The 27,817-nt window shown below is 51.2% G+C and overlaps 1 protein-coding gene across 3 annotated transcripts in view; it reads right to left on the bottom strand.

Annotated features, from left to right (window-relative positions):
- The window catches only part of LOC144168696 (uncharacterized), a 175,076-nt gene that overhangs the window by 82,568 nt on the left and 64,691 nt on the right, over nucleotides 1–27,817 (bottom strand). For all 3 annotated transcript variants that reach the window (XM_077697635.1, XM_077697634.1, XM_077697636.1), the window contains 8 exons: nucleotides 24,312–24,380; nucleotides 23,045–23,121; nucleotides 21,242–21,395; nucleotides 20,007–20,182; nucleotides 17,680–17,817; nucleotides 15,497–15,582; nucleotides 14,875–15,011; nucleotides 2,261–2,413 (listed from right to left, as the gene is read on the bottom strand). In XM_077697635.1, the coding sequence (XP_077553761.1) occupies nucleotides 2,261–2,413; nucleotides 14,875–15,011; nucleotides 15,497–15,582; nucleotides 17,680–17,817; nucleotides 20,007–20,182; nucleotides 21,242–21,395; nucleotides 23,045–23,121; nucleotides 24,312–24,380 (990 nt within the window). The remainder of the gene's footprint in view (nucleotides 1–2,260; nucleotides 2,414–14,874; nucleotides 15,012–15,496; nucleotides 15,583–17,679; nucleotides 17,818–20,006; nucleotides 20,183–21,241; nucleotides 21,396–23,044; nucleotides 23,122–24,311; nucleotides 24,381–27,817) is intronic.

Raw genomic sequence — 27,817 nt, 5'->3', positions numbered from 1 at the left:
GGCCGACCAACTGGGGGCCTTTGACGAGCCCCGAAATCTCAACACACCTTCGCTTTGCGTCCCCATCAGAAAAGGGGCCACGCCGGCACACGGGGGATCGAGTCCAACAGGAGGAAAAGGGCCCTCGTCAGTGGCAGGCGGCAAGAAAACCTCAGCCACTCGGCCAAGAGGTAAAAAAGCACGTCTCCTTGAGCCCTAAAGCACAGCGGCAGTGTTCAAGGCAAGCCAGTGCTGAGTGCAACAGGAAGCGCCAGGAAATGGGAGTGCAATGTGACAACTCCTTTCAAAGGTTTCAGAAATCTCGATGTCTCTCCCCACTGAGGCTTACTTCAATTTTTCAGGTAGCTCATCATCACAACTTGTGGGGATCCTAGTGTCGCTATGGTGGTTTCGGCAAGCTGGTAGCCGCTATTTTGGGTAGTCGGCACGTCATGTGAGCTGTGACCTCTCCGTGACCCCGTGCAACGCACCGAACCGGCTCACCGCGAGGGGGAAGGAGGACCTCCTCTCCTCCCCCGAGCCGACGAGCAGCCCGCAAGAGCGTTCCATGGGGACTCTGTGGAGCCCTGATCGGTCACAAGCTGGTAGCCGCTATTTTGGGTAGCCGGCACGTCATGTGAGCTGTGACCTCTCCGTGACCCCGTGCAACGCACCGAACCGGCTCACCGCGAGGGGGAAGGAGGACCTCCCATGGGGACTCTGTGGAGCCCTAATTGGTCACAAGGCAAGCCTCCCTCGCTCCCGCGGCCGTGATGACAGATATCGATGTCCGAGTCCCGCGGCTTGAGTGAACGAATGGTCACTGTCTCCCGGCAAGCGACAGTCGTGTTGTCTGGGCTATGCCCTGTATCTGCCAGGCAATAAAGCCTCACTTGGGATTGCCGGAGCCTGTCTACCGCACGTGAGCACCCGAACCCGTGCGTGAGACTTCGGATTACGCACGGGCTAGTGTACGGCGCGTAGCACTTTCTCCAGCAAACCTAGCTGGGGTCCTCTGCTATCCCGTACGTTAGCCAACAACCTTCGGAAAAGTCCCCTTGGAGAACCCTCGTATCACCTAGAGTCTGCTCATTCCTGATGAGTGAAGAAGAAAAAGAGCCAGGTTGGGCTAGCACCCTGCAGCCTCCAGAGGCCACCGAGCGGTGTGGCTCAGCCGGAAAGGCCCCGTGAGCCAGTTTCTTTGGCCAGACATCACTAGTGCTGCGCAAAGGTTGCACGTGCAGTTTGGGCACCATCTACATACATCGTCCCTCTGCACAAGCGCACCCAGCAACCTAAGCCAGCTGCAAGCTGCGTGAACTGCACGGTGAGTTGTGGCACGCGATTCGTGCACGGTATTTTGACGGCCGCGTTGGCCATTTCGTGCCTGCGGTGGCTCTAAAGGGTGCGTCAGAGTTTGTGCCTTGAGTAGCATTTTAAATAGCGGTTAGAAGCGGTCGTTGGAGCTACTGCACTGCACTGTGGCCAGTGCCGCCAGCATGTTGCCAGCGCCTGCCGCTCGGCACGCACCGTGTGGGTGGTTTCCACGGCGGCGTCAGCGCGCCTCTGGCGTGCGCGGCGCATTTTCGCTTGCAGAAAATTAGAAAACATTTCATGCGATTCACACTTTCGTTGAGGGCGAACGTGTTGCGTTCGGTAACTTCTTGGGGGCTTCCAACACTGGTTTCGCCTATTCTAAAACTGTGTGGGCAGGCCCCGAAGTGGTTTTCTCTGACTGGTACTACTTGATTGAAAAATTCCCTGACAATGTCCCGACTTTTGCCGGTGGCTCAACATTCCCTGAATTTTCCCTGTTTTCCCGGTCGCTAGACACCCTGCTTATCCTTCTAATCATCTGTGTCTCATCATTCGGATCCGGGGTCACTACTTGTAACAGGACCAAAAGCAGCGATGCATTTTTTTTGTTTTTATACGTATTTTATTTATTTCTATTTTTGTTTTATACGCAGCTGTCCCAGCTGCATGACTGCCCCATGACCACATGACAGGATTGGTGCCAGCATGGCTCTGGTTGCAGTCCCAAATGGACGTGGACAGCTGGGGCTCATCCTTTGTACATCAAAACGGATCTCTAAGCAGAAACAAAGGTGACACTGCTTACCTATTTGCTGCGGCAGCAGTAAATCTCAGCCTCTTTATGCAGACACTTTGCAGGTGTTGTCCCACGCTACTTGTGCGAGTAATCAGGCCCCAGCTCCCTTACGACTGGTGCCCGACTCGCATGCATAATGGTGGGACGGCCGACAACTGAGCTACTTGCCTCTGCGAGCGCCGCCTGGGCGTCCTGCAGCTCCTGCTGCTTCTGGCTCAGCTGCCGCTTGAGCTCCCCCAGGCGGGCCTCGCTCTGGCGCAGCAGGGACTCCAGCCGGTCCGTGCACTCGCGCGTCTGCTGCTCCAGGCGCTTGGAGAACTCCTGCGCACTCACCCGGCGGCAACCGTGCACTGGGCCCCCACTCCCCGGGCACTGCCCCTCCGCAAGGGGCTGCTCTGAAGCAATGAGAGCTGCTTCCAGCCAACACATCCTCAAGGCCGGGGCTCTGCTACTCTGTCTAGACACACATCAGGCCGTCATGCGGATGTGGCAGGGCAGGCATCAGCAGCCAGGTCCCAAGCGTAGGCACTGTGGAAGGCCCGCTTATAACCTCTGGTTAAAATCTCTGGAAGGCTTCGAGACCTGCTGTCTAAGTATACTGCAGACGAGTCAAGCTGCCATAGCTCCTTTCAGGCTCACGCACACCGACGGCACTAAAGAAAAGAAGTGGGGCATTAAATGGCCGCAGCACTGGTGCACACACGCCCACGTCGATTCAGCCAATCGGCTTCTATCGGCCTGGCGGCGGATACCCCCGTATGCCCCTCGCACTTAGTAAAAACCACCAAAAGCACTGCACGCAACCATTCCAAGTGTTTCTCACTGGTGTTCGCTAGCGTCACTAAATCAGCTACGCGTAAGAGTACCATCACTTTGTGCACCCGGACGCGTCTGGGGGCCACTTTGTTTCTGGCTTGCAGTGTTGCCATCCCTGCCAACGAAACTGCCGACGGGCGGAGTGCGACCTCTAGCGTCCGTGCAGCCGACGTCCCCCCCCCCCCACACACACGCACGCACGCACGCACACAGAGAGAGAGAGAGAGAGAGAGAGAGACAGACAGACAGACAGACAGACACAGACGGACAGACGGACGGACGGACGGACGGACGGACGGACGGACGGACGGACGGACGGACGGACGGACGGACGGACAGACAGACGACAGACAGACACACACACACACACACAGAGACAGACAGACAGACGGACAGACAGACAGACAGACACAGACAGACAGACAGACAGACACAGACAGACGGACGGACGGACGGACGGACAGACAGACAGACAGACAGAGGAGCCCAAAAACATACGGCTGCGCCCATATGAAAACAAATATCACGTGGTGCCGACCGACCAATGAAAATCCTAGCGGCACATAACAATGAGAGAAAAGAGTGCCGATACTCTAAAAGCCCTTATTTAGTGATGCTAGTATTCGCCGTGCGCGACTGGCACAATACCATATGAATACCTTCCCAGGCGCTCAATTCACAATGCCAGCTTTTTCCTAGACTCTTGCTCCTCTGCAGAGAAGGCCATTAGTCTGTGCTGACAAACCCTACACACAACAAACCCCTACGTCTTTTAGATGCGAAGCGTCTTACGGTCGACCACACCTCCACTGCACATGCGCGTCTCTCCTCCATTCTCAAGGCCGCACAGAGCAGGGCACGAGCATCCCGAACTTCGTGATGCTCTCGCAACTCGCAACTGTGTCAAGACGTCCTGGCATCCCGCGTGGAGCAACCGCTGATGTGTGCTGCCTATCAGCAAGTCCACGAAGTGGTGTGCCGCAGGCAGCACGACCGGATGCGCCGTCTCGTATGGAAGTTCGGAGTGCTGCAGACGTCCCTTCAGTCACAGCACCCCGTCATCATCCCTGAACACCTCCAAATTTCGCAGGGCGGAGGCTTGATCGGAAGTCCCCTCGTGCTCGAGCCGGCCAATCATGCTGCCAAACGCCTCTTCTTGTACTTGGCGTAGTATTAGGAGCCGGGACTCTCTCAGTTCTTTTGCGCTAAGCGGGCCCCTCCTCTTTTCAGCATTTGGGTTGCAGTTGTTGACGAAACGCCGCAGCCAAGCTGTGACCCGCAGCAGGCGACTCAAGCTGCTATACCTGCCTATTGGTACCAGCTGGTGAGTCGCAACCGTCTTGGCGTGGCTCACTGTCAGCGCTGCTGATCTCCTCTCCTCTTCGGGAACCTGAATGGGCGAACCCGTGGGTGTCTTGGGCCAAGAGGAGGCCAGCCACGTCGGTCCCGTCCACCAACTTTCGCAATCTTTTAGCTTGTCCGGAGCAACGCCTCGAGTTAGCATGTCAGCTGGGTTTTCACTGCCCGGGCAATGTCTCCAGTCACTGGGTGCTGTTTTCTCTTGAATCTCCATGACGCGGTTTGCCACAAAGGGCTTCCAGCGACTAGCCGACCCTCTTGTCCAATGGAATGCGATCATGGAGTCTGTCCACAAGTTCAATCGGCTCAAGGATAAAGCCAGCACCCGCTTCAGGTATTCGGGCGCCCAGCAGCACACCTAGAAGCTCCAGTCGCGGCAGCGCCTTCAAAGGAGCAACACGTGACTTAGCCACGACAAGCGTCACAGTCGTTTCCCCATCCCTTTGGCTTCGCAGGTAGGCAACAGCTCCGTAAGCCTGCGGGCTCGCATCAGTAAAAATATGGAGCTCGTCCCCTTCGGCATGGCAGACGTAACGACGCGGAATAGAGATCTCCTCTAGGTGGTGAACAGCTTCGACCCATTGGCTCCAACTTTCACTCAGGTCCTTTGGAAGCGGTGCGTCCCAGTCAAGTCCAAGCGTCCACAATTTTTGGAACAGCATTTTCACGATTATTGTCACAGGACCCAGAAGACCAAGAGGGTCAAAGATTCTTGCCGATACCTGCAGGATGAAGCGCTTAGTGTTGCGGTTGATGGTGAGGAGCTCTAGCGTGGTTCCGAGGCAGAATTTCAGTGCATCGTTGCTTCTGTTCCACTCGAGACCCAACACTCTTGTCACCGGCGATGCGGAGGCTTCGGTTTCAGACGATGGGTTTCCTACTCCATCTCTGTGGAACTTTTGCTGCATGATTTCACTGTTGGAACTCCACTTCCGTAGCTTCATCCCTGCCGAGCTGAGTATGTGCTCCACCTTCTGGTAGAACTTAGTTGCCCTCTCGAGAGTGTCAGCGCCGGTAATTAGGTCGTCGACATAAAGGCAGCTTTCCAGAACCCTTACAGTGTCACAAAGGTCCCCTGCAACTGTACTCAGGTGATGCTTAATACTAGCAGCCAGCATGAAAGGGCTGCAAGTTGCGCCGAAAGGCACGCGCGTCATGCGCCACCCAACGATATCCGGGTCCTTCGCGTCATCTGTAGGTGGATTAGCATACCACAAGAAACGGAGGGCGTCACGGTCGTCCGGCTTGATACCTATCTGTACAAACGCCTTCTCTATGTCAGCAGTCAGTGCAATGACATGGCAGCGAAAATTGAGAATCAGCTGCAGGAGATCAGGGTTTAGGTTCGGGCCGGTTGACAGCGCATCATTGAGTGACAAAGATCCTTGTGCTTTAGCAGAGGCATCGAACACGATTCGTATCTTTGTCGTTGAGCTGTCAGGCCGGTAAACAGCACGATGAGGCATGTAGTAGACAGGTCTGGATGAGACTTGGACTTCACTCTCAGGAACCCTCTCTGCGTAGCCTTTGTCTATGCATTCCCTGAGCGCTTCGTCGTGTTGCACCAGCCTGCCGGTGTTACTGCCTAGCCGACGCGTAAGCTTGAGCAGGCGCTGTCTTGCTACAGTCTCGTTAGTTTCCAGCTGCCGGTTCAGGGGTTTCCAAGGGAGGCCGGCCTCGTAGCGACCGTCGATAAATGCAAGCGACGAAATGAAATCCTCTCGTACCTTTTCATTTTCGCCTCCTCGGCCGCAGTTCGTTTCCGTGATGCCAAGGCTCTCTAGCTCCCAGAAAGCCCGAAGCTCCATAGAGAGGTTGGGGTTCTGCTGGGTGACGACTGTACGGAGAACAGCAGCTCGTGACCACGGAGGATGGTTGCGGCATGGGGCGTCCATCCGAAATCAGTTTTCACCGCCACCAGGGATCCATCTAATTTGCGAACTTCGCCACTCACTATCTCCCAATAGTAGTCGGCACCGATGAGGACGTCGATCTTTTCCGAATTTCGGAGACAGTCCCCGCTCCCGTCCAGACACGCCCCCATCCCCCTCCTCCTCTACGTCTGCATCCCAGACGCCTTCCCGCAGTTACACGCCGCCGTCGCGCTCCGGGCCCGGGCATCCTCCTTTCCCTCTTCGTCTGGCATGCTGCCAGCGCGTCCGCTTGGGGCAGCTATTCTGCTGGTATTTTGCCGTTCCGGTGCGGTTTGCGTCGGTCGTCTGGTGTCTGCTTTGGGGGGAAGCCAAACTGCTCTCGAGGAATCTTCAACACATGGTGTGCATACACTTGAAGTTACAAAAAATTCCGTGGTTCGTTACATCGAGGGTTTCGTTACATTGAAGTTCGTTACATCGAGGTTTAACTGTATTACTGTCAGAGCGCGAACCTGACGATTGAAAATCGTTTGCTAGTTCCCCATTCACGCCCTGATAGCAAAAAACAACCGCTGCTGCAGAGTAATTACGAGTTGCACGCATTCTTCGTTGGTAGCAGTGACGCACGATGACCACGCCCCTTTTCCACACCCAGGTGATTCAAAAGCGTGTCAAAAATCCCGTTTCCGTAGCAAAAATGAAAACAAAACTGATTTTGAAAGGCCATTTTCTGATCTAATTCCGAACAGCTTTACTTGTTCGAGAAACGCCTGGAACGCTATGAAAAGGCGCTCCCAAAAGTATCGATCAAATTGATCGATTTTGATAGGCGCGGTAGCGAGAGAGTTAAAACAGCTTCCTTTAATTTTTATATAAACTCTGTGAAACTTGTCAGCCTTGCTGCTTTTTTCCCACTAATTTCAAATATGCCATTATTTTTTGAGTAAGTCAATCAGTTATTAATATAATTAGAGACAGTTAGAAATTTTTGGACGAACAATACACGAAACAGTGTTAGTCATAAAACTGTAATCTTTATATTTTCCAATACTATGAACCCTGGTGAGTTCAATAAGAGGATCGGTTTTTTGGTGCACTGCTTGGAACTAATTTGACACCTAATTAAACATTGGTGGCACCAGTGGCAAGGAACCATTTCGAATGCCCATTTCAAACACCAAGGTTTAAAGGGACAGACAACCGATTTTTGTCGAGTATATATTCTCTATCCCAAATGAAAGGGTATCACTTAAAGCACCTTGACGAGAAACGGTTTTGCTGATAACGCCCTAGAACTTTTTAAATCGAATTTTTTTATCTACGAACCGTATGTGTCCCTCCTAAAACTAATGCTGGCAACCATGACATAGAGTAGCTCGGCAACAAACGTTTGTCTGTATGCGAAATAAAAAACAATATTTAAAAACTTGTTCCCAGCTAAAAAAGTTTGAATCGCAGGCTTTCTTGTTCCTGTATGTGTTTTTTTAATGCAACAGTCTATTTTAGGGTGCCTGGATGTTCCTCCTCGCCGCCCCTCCGTGACGGGTGGAGACAACTGCGTCGTCTGCTACGGAAGCCGCCATGTTGAATCCCGCCGCTGGGGCAGCGCGCTGCAAGCACGGGGATGTCCTATCGGATTCTTATATGCACACGCATTCTGTGGCCAAAAACCACTTCCAGAGGGAAGGAGAACTTGTTTGTACGTCTTAACAGTGAAAACACTGCGCTAGCTAAGTCGACAAGATGAAATAGCGGGAGAAACACGGCACACAGAGGCGCATCCGTGCGTACCGCCTATACGTGCGTCTCCTACTTTTTTTGTTTTGTAAACTTAAGTCAGCGCAATGTCTCTACACTTTTAAATGTAACACGTATAATAATGCATCAATGAGGCTCGCTTCTTGATCGTTATTTTTGGTGTTAAATCTCATCTGCGAAAAAGTTGCGTCTTATATAAGTGCGTTCAACCGGCAATGTATTGTGAAAAGACTTTGCGGGAGAGGTATGTTACATGAATCGCCCTGTTCTTCCACTAAGTCTGTCTGATTTCGCAGTTAACTGATATTAATCATGAGCCTTCTTTGCCGAAAATCATAGCCGCAAAAAGCATACCTTGTATATGCAAGATAATGCGCAAATGGCGAAGCGAGGACTCAGTTGTTGTAGTAGTGTATGTAGTTGTTTCTCCAAGGGGAAAACAAAAGCTAAAAGTGAATGGACGAAATAGCAGAGGCTTATCTAAAGCACAGCGGTTAACACATAAAGAAAAAAAAAGAAAAATCTGCCAAGAAGCACCGCTTTGTAAATGAACAAAACTGCCTAATCGGCGAAGCCATTTAATAGGTACAGTAAATAGTGGCGCAGCATGCAGAAGTTAATTTTGGGTGAGGGGGTGGACCTTAGAGCTGTGCACGGGCCGAAATTTCTAGGCCCCGCCCGACCCGCCCCGATAGAGACACGGCCCGGGCTCGGCCCGGGCCCGAGAACTTTATAAAAATTGAGCCCGAGCCCGGCCCGAGCCCGACGAATATTTAAAATCTGAGCGCGAGCCCGGCCCGAGCCCGCCAGAGTGTTGTTAAATATCATCCCTAGTCCGACAGGATATTAACATGAACTTGAAGATGTTTGTTGTTAACCTGAAAAGCGTAAGCACAAAGCGAATACGACTGTCTAAGATTTAAATTTCCTTTAAACTTGGACCGAACTTTGTACACCTTATCCTCACTTAGAAGCTTTTTTTTTTTCGGTAGCCGTGTAACTTCATTTGCCAGCCTTCGAAATCAAGGCACGCCCGTGGATACCTTAAATGATTCCAAGTAAGGGGATTTTTTTTATTATTGTAATTTTTCAACAGATATTGCACCTTGCGTTCTTCCATTCCTTGCTGAAATTTGATCGGACGATGCGTCCAGTTTCACCGCTTAATTTTTGTCTTTCCCTCTAGTTACGTTGGCAGCATGATTTTATCTGCGCTTCAGTTCGTTCTTGCCTTTAGTCATGGCTCTAAAGAAATCCTTGCGCGAAATAATTATGGGCTCTGCTTAGAAAATTGGTTCTTCAAACTCTGCACACACTGCGAAATCCAGGCCACGTTTGTTGTTTGTTTTAGTTTGAAAACGAGAGAGCAAATACAATCATGTTGTAGTCGGTGGCTGGAGTGTCCTCGTTTCCTGGCCCGCTCTCTCCCACTAAGCTGATGGTTTGATTGATTGTAGGGTTTAACGCGCCGACGCAACGCAGGCGATGAGGCGTGCCGTAGTGGAGGGCTCCGGATTAATTTTGACCACCTGGGGATCTAACGCGCGCCGAAATCTCGTACACAAGGGCGTTTCTGCTTTTCGCTTCCATCAGAAAAGCGGCCGCCGCGGCCGGGAATCGAACCCGCGACCTCGTGCTCAGCAGCACGAACTAAGCTGGTGGGACCCAGACGTTTCTTTAATTGATGTGAAGGCTTTCTAAGTGCAATCGTTTTTTTATCATATCTTTTAACGGCGCGGTAGTGAATCAGCACTTCCTTTTTTTTTTGTTTTCACTTTACCTGAAATATCAACAAAAAAACTTTCTCTTGCCAACAATTTAGAATTTGCTGCACGGATAGCCGTGCCTCAGGAACTGCCCGGGCCGGATCGGACCAGCCCGGCCCGAGAAAAGTTTTGGTTCAAGCCCGAGTCCGGCCCGGGCCCGAAATATTGCGTGCTACCCGGCCCGAGCCCGGCCCGCGGGTCGGGCCGAGCTCGGGCTTTCGGGCCGGCCCGGGCTAGGGCCCCTCACTTTTTGCGGTGAAACATTTCAAATTCTGCGATTCTAGGTAAGGGAATCTGCAAAATTCCGCGACAACATTGAAACAGCATAAGGTACATGTAACAGTTCATTTATTAGACACTTCAGACTCCCAACATGCTAGATTTCATTTACAACTGAAGGAAGCTGTTGTGGCTGAGCATCTGGTGATGCTTTGTGCTTTCTTCACCAAGAGAATGGTGCTTGTGAGGCACGATGTCACCATAGCGACTGAATGACCGACAGGTATTTAAGGGCAGTGGAAGAAAGTGTCGGAGTCAGGTGTTCCATCCCAGCCCAGAAAGCCAGGACATCAAAATCTTCACCTGGCTTTTCTTGTTTAGAAAGAAATTGTGCCACTAGTCTTAAGCAGACTTGAGGTCTTGGGCAGACTTGAGGTCTTGGGCAGACTTCAGGACACTTGCCATTCAGCAGCTAGGGCTATAAATCCAGGAACAACCCCAAACTCCGATCTTTTCTCTGAGAGACACCCAACTTGCTGGGGATCCAAGCACCTCACACTCTTGAAGAACTTCCAAGTGTCAGAGTTCTCCAAGTGTACTAGCGCCTTGCTAGTCGCTTTACTCATTGCATCCTTCATTTGTTTGCAATCTGACCGGCCTTGTCGTGTGCAATGTTCTCTTTCTGTGGCTATGGCTACGCCCCTTGATTCGGGTGGAGGCTGCACCACCTGGTCACCTTTATTATTTGATAAGGTAGGAATACGCTGATGCAAATTAAAATTTTAACAGTAAAAACATTGCAGACAATTAATAGAAACTATTTTGCTATTGCTAATAGAAAATACCACTTTTCTGCCACATTTCACCGAATATATCGTTTTGGGAACGTAGCAAAACACTTTTAACAGTTTTTCTGGAATTCCGCGAAAACACTTCAATTCCGCGATTTTTCGCGGAATTGCGGAATCGCAGAAATCTAGGGGCTCTAGCCCGGGCCCGTGCACAGCTCTAGTGGACCTACCTCCAAAAATGGAGGAGGGGAACTTGTAAGAAAACTATCAGAAAAAAAGAAAAATCGATTCACAATCGATTCATAATTAAAAGTAAAAGAATTGGGGCTCATTTGGTAAAAAGTTAAAAACAAACAAACACAACTAAAGAAAGCGAGAAGTCACGAAATATAATTCAAGGGGAACTGATTACAACAGAAAGTCTCCCAGTTTGCTACACACAGCCACATCTTGTTATAATACTCAAAATGATGCAATGAAATCCCAAAAGTATGTGTATGGTTCAGCACCTTCACTTGATCAATTAAAAATATTGCACAAGATACCACCACAGAAACATTCGCCAACATTCGCCAACCATTCCTGCAGTGGTTTGTACACAGAGGCACGCAGCAACCAGGCAGTAGCGGGGTTCGTAATGGCGGTCGGTGGCTCCGAAAACCGGTCGAGGCGGCGAGGGACCCTGCAAAGAATGTCTCCACCCTTCACAGAGGGGCGGGCGAGGAGGAACATCCAGGCACCCTAGTCTATTTTGCACGAATGCGCCATCTGTTGGGATAGACGATAGGTAGAATCTGGCTTCACGTTGTGGAGGCGGGAAGTTCGATTCTCCCCGGGCGCGACGTTTTTTTTTTTTTTTTTAAGCTGCCGTTAGCGTATTTGGAAACTGAAATCAAATATTTTGGCAGAACGATTCTGCCTCAGGCAGAATCGTCAAAGCTCCTTCACTGGGTCTGTTTACTGAACGCTGCCGTTGATTCTGGGCATGGAGGCTCAGTTAGCCACACTGAGAGCAACCCAGCGGCGGCGGGCGGCGTGTCTAAAAAAATTTTCAAAATGATGCTAAAAAATACATATACAATTTAACCGTATACAAATACTTGTGTTAAAAGGTTTTCAATACGTAAATAAACGTTTCAGCAGTTACAGTAGCTGCTAGGTTTGCAGGTCACGTGACAGGGACACATATTGTAGTTCCAAGTTTCGACACTACGAACCGCCACCCTTCCGTTTTCAGGAAGTTTGCTGCCAAATTAAAATTATTTCCGCCAGTTTGTTTAGAAATTGCTTGTGGTTACCGGGCTATATAAAACGCTGGCTTTCATATGAGCTGGAGAACATATACGCGACAAAAATCGGTTGTCTGTCCCTTTAATGAGCGGTAAAGTTAGTTCCAAGCGGGGCATCAAAAAACCGATTCTCTTATTGCACTCACCAGGGTTCATAGTATTGAATACAGCTTTATGACAAACAATGTTTTGTCTATTGTCCTCCAAAAATGACTAAATGTCTCTAATTATCCTAATAACTAATTGACTGACTCAAGAAATAATGGCATATTTCAACATGATATTTGAAATTAGTGGGAAAAAAGCAGCCAGACGCAAATTTCCCAGAGTTTACTTACGAATTAAAGGAAGCTGTTTTAAGAGCAGTGTCCCCCCTTAACGGTGCCTGTGATTCCCCGATTTGAATGCTCACCTTTCAAATGCGCCCAGCGCCACAGGTTCCCCAGCCCACACCAACTCAAGTTCCAAAATAAAGACATGCAGCGCAAAAACACCAACTACACAGTATCCCACAGTAACATAGAGAAAAAAAGAAAAAATCTTCAAAAAATATGCGTTGGACGTAGACACGCTTTGCTACAACAAAGTTTCCACCACAACGCATTTTTTGCTTGCCCTCCGATTTTTTTTGCGTAGTGGGATTTTAACATCGATCTATAAGAAGAAGAATGGTGCAAAAAAGTGTAAATAAAAATTGCCGTAAGACAGCAAAGCAGTTGTAACAAAAACATCTGGCAAACACTTTCTTAAGGAAATGAGAACTGCTTATCCAAATGTCCGTCCAGGCAGTGGAAGCATGTGCTTCCTAGGTGCGGTTAACACGAGCAGGTGTTCCACCGCAGGAATGGCCACACACCAGCAACTGCCAGCGACACAATTGGGCCACCAGAGAGGGAAGCACCCTGATTCAATGGACCCTTTGCCAGTGCCCGTCCACCTAGCCGCCGCTGCAGCCAACTGGAAATGGCAGCAAGGCACGCCCCCCAGAAAGTCTGGCTTTTTGAGAACTCGGGCCGAAAATATCGCGGTCCCGCACCCACCCGTCACCCGTGTCCGGGTAGCAGGCGCACTTTCCCACAATTATTCTGCAGTGGTCAAAGCACCCCTTTCCCTTTCATTACTCCTCACTGGCACTCACAGCATGGTCAGCCTCAAACGTCTTTGCCCCTTTCCTTAGAAAGCCTTTTCTGTGTGCACGTACAAGCCCACCACGAGCTGTCGAAACAGAAAAAAAAGAAACGTGCAGCGCTAGACAGCCTCGCCATTTTCCAAGCAGAAAGCTGATGGGCAACCCTCCGTTTACTTTGCCGGAGGCGCCTTCCGAGAATGGCAGACCGGCAGCCCGCGCATGTGCACATTGCTACCGGAAAAAGGTCCATTCTCTGACCTTCAGCTAACACATCCTGCCCTAAGCTTGCTTTGTGCAAGCTTCAATCACTAGTTGCCCTTTTTGCATAATCCCCGCCCAAAGCAAACACTCCTCTGGTGATGTTTGCCTCTGCTATCACTCTATTGTTCATAAATTCCGAACATCCAAGGATACTTCGACGGCAAAAGTGCGCCCTGAATTGCATCGAATAAGTACCCTATTCGCTACGTATCCCGGCCGCGGCGGCCGCTTTTCTGATGGAGGCGAAAAGCAAAAACGCCCGTGTGTACGAGATTTCGGCGCACGTTAAAGATCCCCAGGTGGTCAAAATTAATCCGGAGCCCTCCACTACGGCGCGCCTCATCGCCTGCGTTGCGTCGGCGCGTTAAACCCCACAATCAATCAATCAATCTATTCGCTACGTATTACAAGTTCCCAATGTTCGCACACCCTCTAGTTTAAAATGCATCGAAAGTACTTCATAATGCAAACAGCACGATGACGACGGACTTAGGAAAAAGAAAGTCCTGGAAGTGTTGTTTGACGCTAACACCCACACGCCAGGTGCTCCCTTCCAAGCCATAGGTCATTTCTGGCTATCTGCAGGCACTCCCCCTCAGCAAGACTAAGCTGCCTGATCCCTGCCATGTTCCAGTGGCTGTTGTCACGTTCCCGAAGGACCACATTACAGGGGAGAGTGTGGCACTTAGCACTGATGTTCAGGACTCCCTCCCCAATGGCAAACTTTTGCAGTTTTGTACGAAGTCGTATTTCAGACGACATTGATAAGTTGATGTTCAGGAACGAGAGTGGCACACCCACTGAGGCGCACATGGAACTGCTGCCATTTAATTAACCCGAGTTCTGCATATGTGGGTTGGCAAGGGAAACTGTTTGTCCTGAATTTGGACATGTATGTTCTTGGGTTCTGGAATGCAACCTGAACGGTGTGCACGAGAAAGTGTACCGCTGTGTTGATGATAACCTCACCTTTACACGAAAGCATGGTGTTCCCGATAGCGGGTGCAGAGTCTTGGAAGTCTTCTAAAAGAACGGGTGTGCTTCGTCCTTCATGTCCAATGTGCCAGTGAATGAACAAACACAGTTTCTGGATCTGAAACTCCGTTTTCTACCCCCAGCATGTCTGCTGGGCGTATTTGCCTCACACACACAAGCTGTTGTTGGAGTACACCTCAGGGCACTCTGACTTGGTTAAAAAAGGGAGTTCTGAAATCGTGCCTGCTTGGTAAAAAAAGTCCCGCTTCAACACAGTTTGTGAAAGCTTCTTTCAGCAAACATGGAGGCCCATTACCCTGCAGATACCGAGTTGATAGCTCCAAGTCAGGTGCTACAGAAATTGGTGAAAAATACTGAGGAATGGGTGGAGAGCGGCCAGGAGCAAGGAAAAAGAAAAATTGCTACGGTAATCCCCTATGTGCACCAGCTATCCCATGGGTGAAGCAGTGTGGAGCAAACACTGCCCATTCCACACTTGGTTCCGGACCAGCAGTTGTCCGCAGTGCTACGCACAGGCTGCTCACCTGCTGGGCCCTCGTGTGTAGCTGGTCGTGCAGCTGGTCGTGCAGCTCCTGTGTGCGCCGCAGCGCCGCCCGCAGGGACTGCAGCTCCCGCTCGCTGGAGCCCCGCTGCTGCTCCAGCTGCGCCCGCAGGGATTCCTCTGCACAGCAGGGGCGGGGGCTGGTCAGGGCTTCTTCTGCCGGCAGAGTATTTCTTCCCTTGGGAGCGTCACTGGGCTCCTCATGTGAAGAAACCTGGACACTGCACAGCCCCTGCCCAAATTTCGGCTGGCTGTTTGCTCATGCCTTGCAACTGAGGTTGTGACCCACAATCGCACTGCCATCCTCACTGCCGGCCCCGCCAGGTCCTGAGTGTGCGAGCGCTTGCCCCCCCTGCCGTCCCCCTGGGTAGTCCGGTGGCACCCTCCGTCAAGGGCGACTCCCCACCCAAGGACCCGAGCACTGCACTGCGCAGGAGGCTGCCACACAAAGGGTGCACTGGTGCTGTGGGACCGGAATGAATATGGCCACCTGCATGGACTCCCCCCGCTCGAGTAAGCCCCCTCGGCATGTGCCACCCAGAGCCCCATCGCACTGCCCTTGAGGGTCTCCTCCAGGCCCACTGCCCTCCCCGAGAGGAGCTCACCCTTCTGTCGGCCCCGCTCCTCTGCCTGGCTGAGCTCCGCCTGCAGCTGGGACAGCTGGCCCTCCAGCCGCTCCACCTCCGCCACCCTGCACCCAAAGGGGGGGCACAGTCAGCCCCTGGCCGGCACAAACCCCCCACGGAATGCCACTGCATACTCAAAGCAACCGGGGAGGAAAAGGAAGGAACAAATATCGCCCTATCCAAACGGGGTACTTATAGCAGTTGGATAACTGCGCAGTAGCGCCAAACGTGTTGCAGAAGCGGAACTGAAACAGCTGCAAACTTGCTGGGAATGCCCCAATAGCTATGTCCCGTTATGGGCCACAATAAACTGGCAATGGTAATTTCCCTTTTTATCAATGGCAGCACGTGTAGACAAACAATTGCCCAACAAAGCAATGATAATAACAAACCCGTGTTGCCTTTTCAAAAGTTTGCTATATTGGGTTTCAACTGTGTCATAACTTAGAACTAACGGTGCACTTCTACAAATCCTCATGACAGCATTAAAACTGATTCCAGTCAGAAACTGATTTTTCCAGCAGGAGTCTGCTGGTGCTTTTAGCTGTGTCGGCGACAATTGAAACTACCTAATCTCGCGACTGAATGAAGTTGTGATTCAGTAATAATGCCCTGGTCTTAACAGATCAAGTGCTCACTGTGACACCTCTTCTGTTATCTAGCGGATAAGCAAGCGCCAGCACATGTAAGAACCGCTCGCTGTCTGCCAATAAACTGTCCCCTGTTCCAGAGCCAGCTGCCGGTCCACTGGCTCACCACGCTGCGGACCTGAGCCCGGTACACTACACCGATGCGCCTTTTAAATTCGAAGCGATCAAGGTTTTCCTTTCCCTCGAAAAGCAGCAATGAGTAATGGCCAGCCCTCGCATCAGTTCCCTAGAAGATGTCCATCAAAGATAACAATTTCACTGCATAAACTAAAATCAGACTGGTCCTCTAAGGGCCGTTCCTGAGCTAACCAGTACGTGGCAGCTTCATTTGTTTCAGAAGCGGCACAAGCACAACAAAATTAGCAATTCCAATCCCCGATTGATTAACTGGACGTGGTAAGGAAGGAAGGGTGCACCACCTAGAGATCTGTAAAATTCACGAAATCACTGCATCTGTCTTTACCCAGCCCGAACCGGCCCAGGCCCGGTCTGATACCACTAAATCTTTAAAATATGAGCCTGAGCCCGGCCCGAGCCCGCCAGACTGTTTTTAATAACAGCCCGAGTCTGACAGACTCTAAACATGACCCCGAAAAAGTTTCGTGTCTTTGACCTATAATTAAACAGAGAGAGTATAGTGAATTTGTTTTTAACTTCGACCTATCTTTGTGCAACATAAATATCTTGACTTAGAAAATGTATTTTCAAGAACCTCGGTGAAATGTGCACTTCATTTGTGACAGTCTTCGAACTTAAGGCACCTCGAGGATTTTTCAAATGATGCTGAGAAAAGTGGATAATCTGTTTGCTTATGCATTTCTTGGACGAATATTGCACCTTTCGCTGATTCATTCAATTTGTTTCACAAAGAACTCTCCTTACTACTTGTTCTGCCGAGAGCTAGTTTAACCTGTACTTTTCTCAATTTATTTCGCGAAGGCTCCTGGTCGGTTTGTCCCCGGAGCCCATCAAAGAGGAGCCAAGTTCTTACCATCTCACGAAGTTGTCTACTGAAAAGGTCGCTTTTATTGGCAAAAAAGAAGGTGTATAAAAAGTGTGAGAAAGACCCAAGGGTACGTTAGCTTATCTTCGGTGGCATGGTCTGCACCTTGTGCAAAGTTTTTTTTTAGTTTGAAAGGCAGGAAAAAGACAGTCATGTACTCTACGATCAAAGTGCTCTTCTTTTCTGAATTGCTCTCTCTTACTATGCTGATGGAGAGTCCATACATTTTCTTTTATTGACTTGAAGACTTTCTAAGTGCAATACGTCATTTTGTTATTTTTTTGACAGCGCTGTGGTGACTGCACTTGGCGTTTTTTTGTTTTTCCTTAACCCACCATCAGTGAGCCAACTTTTCATTATGAACAATTTAAGATTTGCGGCACACGACTGCCGGGCCCCAGGCACTGCTCAAGCCGGCTCGGGCAGGCACGGCCTAAAAAAGCCCAGGCCCAAGAAAATGCGTGCTCCAGTAGTGGGCCAGCAGACAAGCGTAGGCCCGCTTGACTCGCCTGTCGTCCAGCTGTTGGCCGAGCTCCTTGCCGAGGCGGGTGGCCTTGTCCAGTGCCTGCTGCAGGCCGTCGTTCTCGGCGTTCAGGGAGTCCACCTGCTGGTTCAGGTCGCCCGCTATCTCCCGGCACCGCTCCCACCTGCCGCCAGGGGAGCCCGAGGGGCCGCTCTCAGCCGTGGACTCGGCGCAGGCAGTTCGAGGACCCTCCCTCACCACACAAGCACGCAGAACGAACGAGTGCCAGACGGCTCCGCGCAGACTTCGCACTGTGTCCCGCCCCACTGACAGCGAGGCCACGGGACACGCACACAAAGGAACACATCAAGGTCGCACGCCTTTTGCGCTCAATTGCATTGTTTTCGGAATGGTGCACGAAATGGGGTATTCGGACAAAATTGTTTGTATAAGCAACACAAAGAAGAAAAAATGCTCATACCTATACCTATGCCCTTAATGGAACAGATATTACCATCGTAAATGAGCATAAATATCTCGGTGTTTTTTTTGTCCTTCTAACCTTTCGTGGAGTCGTCAAGTTAGACATGTCTGCTCTACAGCATCACGCAGTTTAGGTTTTTTGTATCGCAATACCAAACATTTTCCATTACACAAAAAGGCACTGTTATACAAGACTTGCAGTGTGCACAGTCTGGGACCCTTGGACGGCCACAGATATAGAGTGGATAGAAAGGATCCAAAATTTGTTCTTTTTGTTTGCAATAACTATCCCAGGAATCTCAGTGCGTCCCGGGCAACAAATTCCCTGGGATGGCAATCTTTGCATGTCTGCAGAATAATGCTCTGGTTGAAGCTTTTTCACAGTATATTTCACTCAAAAACTGCAATAAACCTACAAAACCAAGATTACATCTCGACCAGAAGGGATCATTCACTTAAAGTAAAAGAAATTTCATGCGGAACAAATATTTTTAAAATGTTCTTTTTTTCCGGGGTCCATATCGGACTGGAATAATCTAGCCCAGCAGGAGGTGTCTTTTACGTTGAGTGAAACTATCGCCACATGCCTGCAGATGAGGTGATTTATACCAATATTGTATGCTGTCTTTGTTCGCCATTGTACAACAGTTTGTGTTGCTTCAGTTGTTACTGTTAGATTTTCCTTTGTACAAACATGTGCTCAGTGTTTTTTATTGTATGTCTCCCCCTCCCCCACTGTAACACCAACATTGGTGCTGTGGGTATCATTATAAATAAATGAAATAAATAATAAATAATGCGCATGCCACAAAACCAGACCCCACTACAGTAAAACCTCATTGCAAGAGACACTCAAGGGAACCAAAAAACGTGTCTCTTGTAACCAAGGTCTCTTGTATGCAATGTTGCTAAAATGGCGAACATAGGAAAACCAACCAAACTGCCTTCATTCAAATGTCTCTTATAACCAAGTGTCTCTTGTAACAGTGTCTCTTGTAACGAGGTTTTACTGTACCACCACAAAACGGACCCCTCCATGGTGGCAGTACTCGGCTCAGCCCACAACGTATGCTCTCAGAAGGCTGCCCAAGGAAGCAGGACAAGTCAAGAGTGTTCCTCCATCATTCCTGACATGGCAATTGACCTCGCAAAGAGCAGACCCCACTGATTGACCCCCACTGTCCTTCCCAGCAGCATGCACCTGGGTGCTGCGTCAGCCGCTCCATGCCTCCCATCTTCTTCCCCACTCCATCTGCCCCTGCCAACGTCTTCTCTCTTGTCCACTGGCCGTGCTGCAAACGTCTGCCGCGTGCCCAATGCACCACATGCCCCCATCCAGCTGCCTCACCCTTTGGGGCAAAATGTTTTCCCCCGCTACACATCACACCTCCGTGTGCAGGCTCTGTGCGTGTTGATGCAGCGCGCAGGCCTCCACAGCATGCCACTCTCCTGCACAGCACCAGTGGCGTGAGGCAAAGACCACTGACGCGTGCCAGTCATGGAGAATGTGGCGTGGCCAGAGCCCTCTTGTGCATGCACAGGTTTGCCACGGGGGCTCACTCATTGCCTCTACAACTCTGCAGGAGTGCTTCTGCCTGCGCGTATTCGACTCTGCTTCGAATGTGCTGGCACTTGTTTTGACTGCTGGCAAGACTCGCCTACTGTTTCCAGGACAGCAGAGATCTCTCTTTTTGACAAGCCAGGCAGTGCACCTCTGGCCTCCTTGGCAAACGCTTCTCTGCCCGTTGAAGTTTGCGTGCTTCAAACACACCAGTGCGCTGCCCCTTGCGCTTCTATACTTGTCAAGTAACAGGCTTGGCCCTTTGTCATAGGAACCGAGGCAGCTCTCCTGCGATCCCACCGCGCTGCCACGACGGGATGGGGCAGCACCTGTCTGCCGAGAGGTCCCCGGCGGCCACGGCCCCCTGGCAGTCCGTGCGGAGCCTGGCCAGGGCCCCTCCCAGGCCGGACAGGTCGGCAAGCACCGCCTGGCGCAGCCGGCCCAGGTCCCCACGCAGCTGCTGCAGCTCCTGCTGCCACTGGGACACCAGGACGGGGTCGTCATGCTGCACACAGGGGAGCAGGGCTTGCACACACGCCCAACGGGCCACCCAGCGGGGCACACTGCATCCGAGGTTTCACACGGGCCACACGTTCTGCAACAAGTGCCTCACCCACAGCAGCCCGCACCTCCCCTTAATTAACCATGCAGAGCAGGTAGTATGGGCTTGAAAAGCATCCCCATTAAGCTGATCACAGTCACTGGATGATCCCATTACCTTAGCAGTGCACACAATGAGTAACAGTAGGCAAGGAACTGAGCCCTGAGGTACGCCCGAGTGGTAGCTGAAGAGTAGGGGGCTTGCACGCAGCAGCCTGTGGGACAGAGAGCTGGCATTCCAATATGTTGAAGACGGCATTCGTCCACGGCACGAGGCTTCCAAGGAGATTCCCTGTTCACTGAGGGCATCAAAAGCTGCTGACTGACTAGTGGAATCTGGCGCACGCAAGAGGGTAAACAGGCGGGCAAGTCTGGGGCACCCCAGTCATTTCACATGGATTTAGCGTGAACATTGCTTTCCCTGTGCAGTCTGGCTGCTAACAGCAATCCTGCCCTCCTTATTTTTGCTTCCGTTCACATCCTTGCTCTGACAATCAATCACAATAATCAGTGGCTGCATAACTGCTCTACACATGCTTTTTTTTTCCTTTTCCTGGAGCTTTGATACAAGCGTCTTAAGTCTTGAGCACTCGAATAAATGCAAAAAATGTGTGTGTACCAAATTCGTTGTCTCTTTCTGATCAAACAAAGCTTCAAACAACAGACGCTTGTTAACAGTAGCAGCGACATGCGTACGAGGGTTTCACCAAAACTCTCCGGCATTTTTCGGGCCTTGTGCATACACCGCTAGTTGGCCTTCCGTGTACAAACTTTTCAGACAACGGACGTGGCACATGAGGACAGGTGCTAGCTGGACAGGATGGGTGGTGCCCGTCACGTCCTTTGTCTGCAAATTTTTGCAAATTTTTGAAGTGGAGGCCTTCAGAGGGACAGCAATCAGGCCGGCCCAACCGGCTGAGGAAGAGATGCCAACCAAGCCCTGCCCGCCAGGGATGCTGCCCACCTGCGGCTGCTGCTGCCCGGGGAGCTGCGAGGAGGCCTGCTGCTGCCACTCCTCGGTGAGCTCGCGCACCTCTCGCGTCAGCTCCTCGTTGGTGCGGGTCGTGATCTCCAGGTGCTCGCGCAGCACCACGTTCAGCTGCATCACCTCCCGCCGGCTGCACCGCACACACATCCACAGGCAAGGAAAAAAGCACTGCTTGCTAGGGCCGCCAGGGGACACTCAAACACACCTCACTTTTTCTTTCTTTTTCTTTTGCTATTCTACTCAACTGGGGTTGAATTGTGGCAGCTCAAAGCGTTAAAGTGCTCCGATTTATTCAAAGATTACACGTGAAAAGAATGGAAAACAAAGTGCAGTGTTGCCATAAGATATGCTCACTCTTCTGGATTTACCGCACAAATCCACCCCAGTGCAGTAAAGATGGGCAGGTGCAGTGCTTGGAGAAAAAGATTAGGAAAAAGAACAGAGTTAGTGGACACCTAGGTGCATAATGTGCAAATATTTCTTCGCACAGGTTCCCACAACTTTAGGATACATCAACCACAATTTGTGTTCTCAAAAGGAAATGACTGGTTGATGGCCCCCCTCAAAAGACGCCCCAGAATACCACAGAGCTCGAGGCAGTGCCTTTGGTACAGCAGGTGACCTTGAAATCAAGACCGTAGCTCAGACTGTCCCAGTCATCAGCAGCAGTGAGGGTCTCGTGCTGAAGTGGAAATCACACCAAGCAAGCGGCCAGCACACAGCAGGACATCCACAAATGCTAGCCACTGTGCGGCAGCCATTTGCCATTACACCCTGTCGGCTGTGTTTGCAACCAGTTTAGGCCAGCCAGTGGCATCTCAAGCGGTCACAAGGGATTGCCACACAAGGCATCCAAAACTGAAACCCGTATTTCATCACGCCCTTTTTGGTTACCTTTGTTACTGCACCCTACATGTGCTTCATTCCAACAGCTTTCGCTGCCTTGTTTTGCCTTCCATGTTGTCATCTTTGCTATTTTTTGAAACTTTTGCATCAAGCCTGCGCACCTACGTGTAACACAGGCCCCTAGAAGTTCCCTGCCACCCAAGGCTACCTTTTCCTGTGGTTATATTTGCTGAAAGCCTGAATCGACTCAGCCCAGTAAAGCCACATCAGGCTCATTAATTAAAAGTAAATATTCCTATTTCGGAGACTCAATGCTCTGCCCAACATTTCACGATAAAGTTTTTCTTCAGCGCTAGTTCGCAGCTTGTGTCATAATAAGTGGTGGCCTGAAAAGAAAATCCCGGCCGCCACCCCATAGGCTGCTGGAGCTTTCCAGTGGCCACTAAAGGCTGCGATTCTCCCAGATGCGTCAGGCTGTGGTCCCCGCGTAAACCGGGCCGGGCATGTGATGGCCACAGCCACACAAAAGTAGCCGGCCCATGCACCACCAACCCCAAGACCCCTCCAAGATCATGACTGACCTCTTTCCTCAGCAAGGAAGGGAAAACGCTACGCCATCAAATCCAAGCGGGCAACTAAGCATGCCCCTCCCGGCACTTGGCGCAGTGGCACCGGTGAGCGGGCCACGCCTCCCACCTCTGCCCTGCCAAGAGCCCGACTGAAGCGATCACTGGCTGTCCGGCAGCTTGCACCGAGGGATTCCAGCCTTCCCAGCTACTCGCACAATTCCCAACAAGCCTGCCAGCCGCACCAGCGCTACTGCCCGAGCCCCGTCCAGCTGCTGCTGCAGAGGCGAGCGTGCAGAGGTCCGCACCCTGGTGCCCACGCGCGTATGCGAACACAGAGACGGCAAAGGGTGGCAAGCAGTGGCACCTCTTCCGCTCAGCTTCCAGGGATGCCAGGGCAGAGGCCAGGTCCGTTGGCTCTTCCTCCGGCTGTGGGTCCGGCTCCTGCGAGGCAACGCCGCGTTCCTTCACAGCACAGCAAACAACCCGCCACAGCAGAGTAGGAAATGGCTGCTGAAAAGCCGCCCCAATCACGGGACCCCACGTTTGCTCCCCTTCTCCCAGTTTTCTTCGTTTGGCAGCTGCCGAGTGATTTGGCTGCAGGTGCCATTCTAGTTGCCATTCTAACAATGGCGGCCACCATGTCCCGCTGCCAGCGTCACAGAGTTGTCTGAGTAAAGCCCCTCCACATGGCCCCACCCCCACCTGCTCACTCGCCCAAAATACCTTTGCAGCCAACGAGTTTGAATCATATTTACCAACAAGTCCTCATGTATTGCCAAGCGGCGGCCTTGCAGGCAAGAACTAAAAGCCACGTTGTTCCCACGAAGAACACCTTCAGACCAGCGCTGGCATCTTCACTCCCTCCCTTTCTGCACGGTGGCCAACTCCCCGGTCTCGCTCCCCCAGGCTCAAGCACCACAGGGCAGCCACAGGTTCCCGTCCCACCCTCCAAGGCGAGAACCCCTGAGGCTCCCCTACATCTTGCACACTGCACGCTCAAGCCACAGCCAAAGGAAGGGCAGGGGAATATGGCAGCGGGTGCCCTTCAAACTGCACTGGCGCCCCATCCTCAACCCATTTGAGTTTTCTCAGCGCTGCCCGTGCACTGCCGTGCACCCAGTTCCTGAAGACGCATCTGGGCTCCTGGTCCGAGCACAGTGCCAGGCCAACCGAGGAGCAAGCGGGAAGCCGGGGATGAGAGACCGCAAAAGTGGGGGAGGGTGGACATGGCGCGAGAGGAAGAGCCGTGAAAGACGGGAAAGGGCCGTGAAAGACAGCCTGCACCCTCAAATGCGGTGCCAGGGCAGAACAGCACCACAGTCCGTGCACCAATGACTTCTTTAGTGAACGTGTGCAGCAACACCGTAATTGGAAAAACGGTGCTGTATGTGTCACCCGCGGAAACGAGATGGTGCCAGAGCATACGCATGTCTCCCTCAAATCCTTCGCCCCAATAAAAAACAAAAACACCTAAATAAAAAACATCAAAATAAAGAGCTGCACTCTCGTTAGGGAGTGTCGTCATTTTTTCGGTTACACCAAATAGCTGCCCCACCCTCGTCCACCATTGCCATTGTCCAGCTGGCAGACTCTCGTGTCCTGGCGGCACCAAGAGGGCAGGGAAGCCTTACCTCTTTCCCGCAGGGGCATTGCTCGAGAACTCGCTCGAGCCGCTGGCAGCGATTTCCCGCAGACAGCACCTGCGGAGAGAACACGCAGCTCAAACAAAGCCAGAGAGAGAGAGCGTTCATTAAGAGCTCTTGACAGGAACCCATGTGCTGTCCCAGCATCAGCTGCTCTCCCAGTGAGCAGGAGCCGGCCCGTGGCGTGGGCCAAAACACCGAGACACGGAGGCCTCACACGTGTTTCTGCACATCAGCTTCCGCAAACGAATGCCGAGGCTATGCGGCAAAGCCGCAAGGAGTGAGCACAGGCAATGCCATTTGGGCAGTGACTTTGCACTAACGCTCGTTCCAAACCTCAAACAGGAGTCCGCATTGCCATTCTGTGCGGACTGGGAAGGCACAAATGGGTGGCACCGGGGAGCACCAATGCCAACGCATTACTGTCGCACAAATCCCACTGATGGCCCTTCTTTTTGCTCCTCCGCCTCCTCCTTTGTGCTCTCGGGAGTGCCTGGTCGTGCCCGTGGCACACGCTTACCACTTACCGTTTCACGGTGACAACTGACGTCGAGAGTCTTGACAGCACCGCTTTTCTTTTGAACACGGTCAAGATGTAGGCGTCACAGCCCAAACAAACTGCATCGATCGTGGGCACTGGCCGCAAGACACGCAAATTGAAAAGCATAACTTGCTGGGCATGTTCTTGCATCTTTGGTGAAAACAGCGTCAGCATTGAATAAAAAAAAAAAACGGGGGGGAGGAGGCTCACCCCGGGCAATACAGGAGGTGAAATCTTGTCCCTTCTCACCCCGTGTTCATCCATTTATTTCCGCAAAGCCCGTGTTTTCCCCAAAGAACGGCATTTGGTGAAGCACCTTTTTGTTTTGTTTTTGCCCATTGCTATACACGGGTTCCCTGGTTTAGCAATGCACACAGGAAATTGGCAATCTACGCGCAGAAGACGCATGGGAAGCAGCCGCAGAGGAAAGAAACTGCGGTGCACCGCAGCGGAGGGCTGTGGATTTGGTTAGGTCCCCTGAGGTTCTCTACAGGAGCACTGATACCCAATCTTTACATATTGTACTTTTATGGCATTTATCTAAGCTCTATGGCCTAACGATGCTAAGACACACCTTTAATTAGTTGAGTGCGTGATAATTGCTTACCCAGAACAGCCTGAAAACCTTCAATTTCGTTTCCCATTTCTTTGAGCCCGGACGGCATATACGGCCGAACCACACCACGACGTCATCATTTTGCGCATATGTATAACACTGTAGGGGCCAGCGGAGGCGTTGGTTTCCGCTAAAATGAAGAGGCTTAGTTTCCACCGAAGGCATTATGCCTACAATTACGGTGGCTGTTTGAGGACCGCCGCCAATAGAGGCGCAGATAGCGACTTTTATTGCGATTCTCGGCCATACCATGAGCTCCTTTACTGCACGTGGAACTGCTTTCCTTGCCAAGAATACCATTCTGGCGATCAGTGGGGCCTGTACAGTGGCTGCGTGCATCAGTTCATGAACGCTGTCGGTGCCGTGCCAGCCGCTAACCTAGCCACGCGTGTGAAGTGGCATCAGCTACAGCTACATCAGCTACATCTCAGCTACATCACCCAGTTTTCCCTACCACGGTCTCCCAGCCACAGCAGCCGGGAATCGAACCCGTGCCGTGAGCTGCCACAACAGGCTCCTTTGTGAAGCGGCTAAGCCTACCAAGCAATGCAGTGACGTAAACTTTGCAGCAATAAACCAAAGCCGTCTCTTGACAATGCTGAGCGCTGAGTGCCACCCAACACCAACCCCTGGTTCCCGCCGTGGCTTTGGGGGACGCTTTCACATCGTAACAGATATGTGGTGTTCTATCGACAGCTGGCTCTCGTATTTATTCGTTCAGAAATTCAAAACATCAAATGGCCCACTGTGCGAAGGAAGAACACAGCATCCGCATTGGCGTAGCTGGGACAGACAACGGCTCACTGCCATTACTTGCAGGGAAAAACTGGAAGGAGTGTTCAGGCCACAAAGCTTCCGAGGGTGCTCCTCAGACCGTTTTTTTTCTTTCGTTTGTTATTCCGTAAACCCACCACTTCCACTTCTGGCAACTGGCTTATGCCCAACAGTCGTCGGGAGCTTGTTTGCAACGAGGAAAAAACAGGCCGGAGAGTATTACCTGATGAGCAAGTGCGGAAGAAACTGCTGGTAAGAACATCAAACAATGGTGGACCCAAAAGCAGAGTATGTCGAGTTCAAAAGGAATCGCAAACGAGAAAACAGTCCAGTACCTCAACATTACGACATACAAAATGCACAACACATGGGCTCTAAACGAAACACCCACGTTTCCACTAGAATCACAGTGACACCAGTTTCCACCACAGCGGAAAAGCGCACTGAGAAAACAGCACACGAAAGAAAAATATAGGTGGGACAGACAAGAAGCAGACCATCTAGCCATGTGCACTGTGCCAGGATATACTGCACGGGCAGCGAGCAATTGCTCCCAAGGATAAAAAAGATCGGCATGAACAGAAAATTTAGTTTAAACAAAAGAATGCCAGATTTTGGAAGTTTTACCCGCCTAAGAATACCATATTTGCACGACTCTAACGCGCCCCCCCCCCCCCCCCCCCCCCCCCCCCCCCCGATTGTGATGTGCAGGTAGGTTTACTTACGAAAATTATTAAAAGTAATTTGATGCCGACTGTACTGTGCAGACGTAAAAGATATGATGCCGCATACCTGGCAGAAGAGATTTTATGCACATGTGGAAGCAAAAATCCCATGTGCTTTGTAACTTGCTTATGCAGTGGCATTAAAACTGGAGTGGGAACACTGAAAGCCCATTTGGTTTTGAGCCTGCCTGTACCGTGCTTGACACAAGGCTACTTTGGGTGAAAAAAGGTGTGCGGTACTCTTAGGCTCTGAGGCACGCCGTAGTGGAAGGCTTTGGGTTAATTCTGACCAGCTGTGGACTTTGAACGTGCGTAAAAATCTTAACACACTTTTCGCCTCCATCTGCATGAAGTGGCCACGAAGCCACCGTGGAGCGTGAAACACTCCTTTAGGAGGGAAGAGAAAGCAACACCTGCAGTGACAAGCAAAAACAAAGTTTGAAACACATGTTTCGACGGGTCACTTTTTTTTCTGATACGCTGCTGGGCAGCTTTACCAAACTAACACTGCCCCAAACTGTCGGCTCGTTGCCACTCTGGCTTAAGCTTATCTTCGAAGCACGACAAAAGTAACAAGCATGCTTTAAGGACGACAGCTATACTCTTCAGTTCGCATCGGAACTCAACATGCTGTCACGGGACATGGCAGACAATGCCACCCACGACAACAATGACGACGACGAAGGGGTGGCTGGTGTGCAGCCTACGCGCGCTCTGTCCTCACCGCTGGTGCATCATGTACACACTAGATCATCCATCATCTGCCACAGTTCCTCTCACCTGTGTCCTGCCGCCATGCAGCAATATACATGCACGCAATGCTCCCGCAAACTTCCGA

Source organism: Haemaphysalis longicornis, unplaced genomic scaffold (assembly GCF_048455015.1).
Source record: "Haemaphysalis longicornis isolate Haplotype H1 unplaced genomic scaffold, Haemaphysalis longicornis Haplotype H1 scaffold_2, whole genome shotgun sequence".
Lineage (NCBI taxonomy): Eukaryota > Metazoa > Arthropoda > Arachnida > Ixodida > Ixodidae > Haemaphysalis > Haemaphysalis longicornis.
This window is presented reverse-complemented; position numbering and strand designations above follow the sequence as displayed.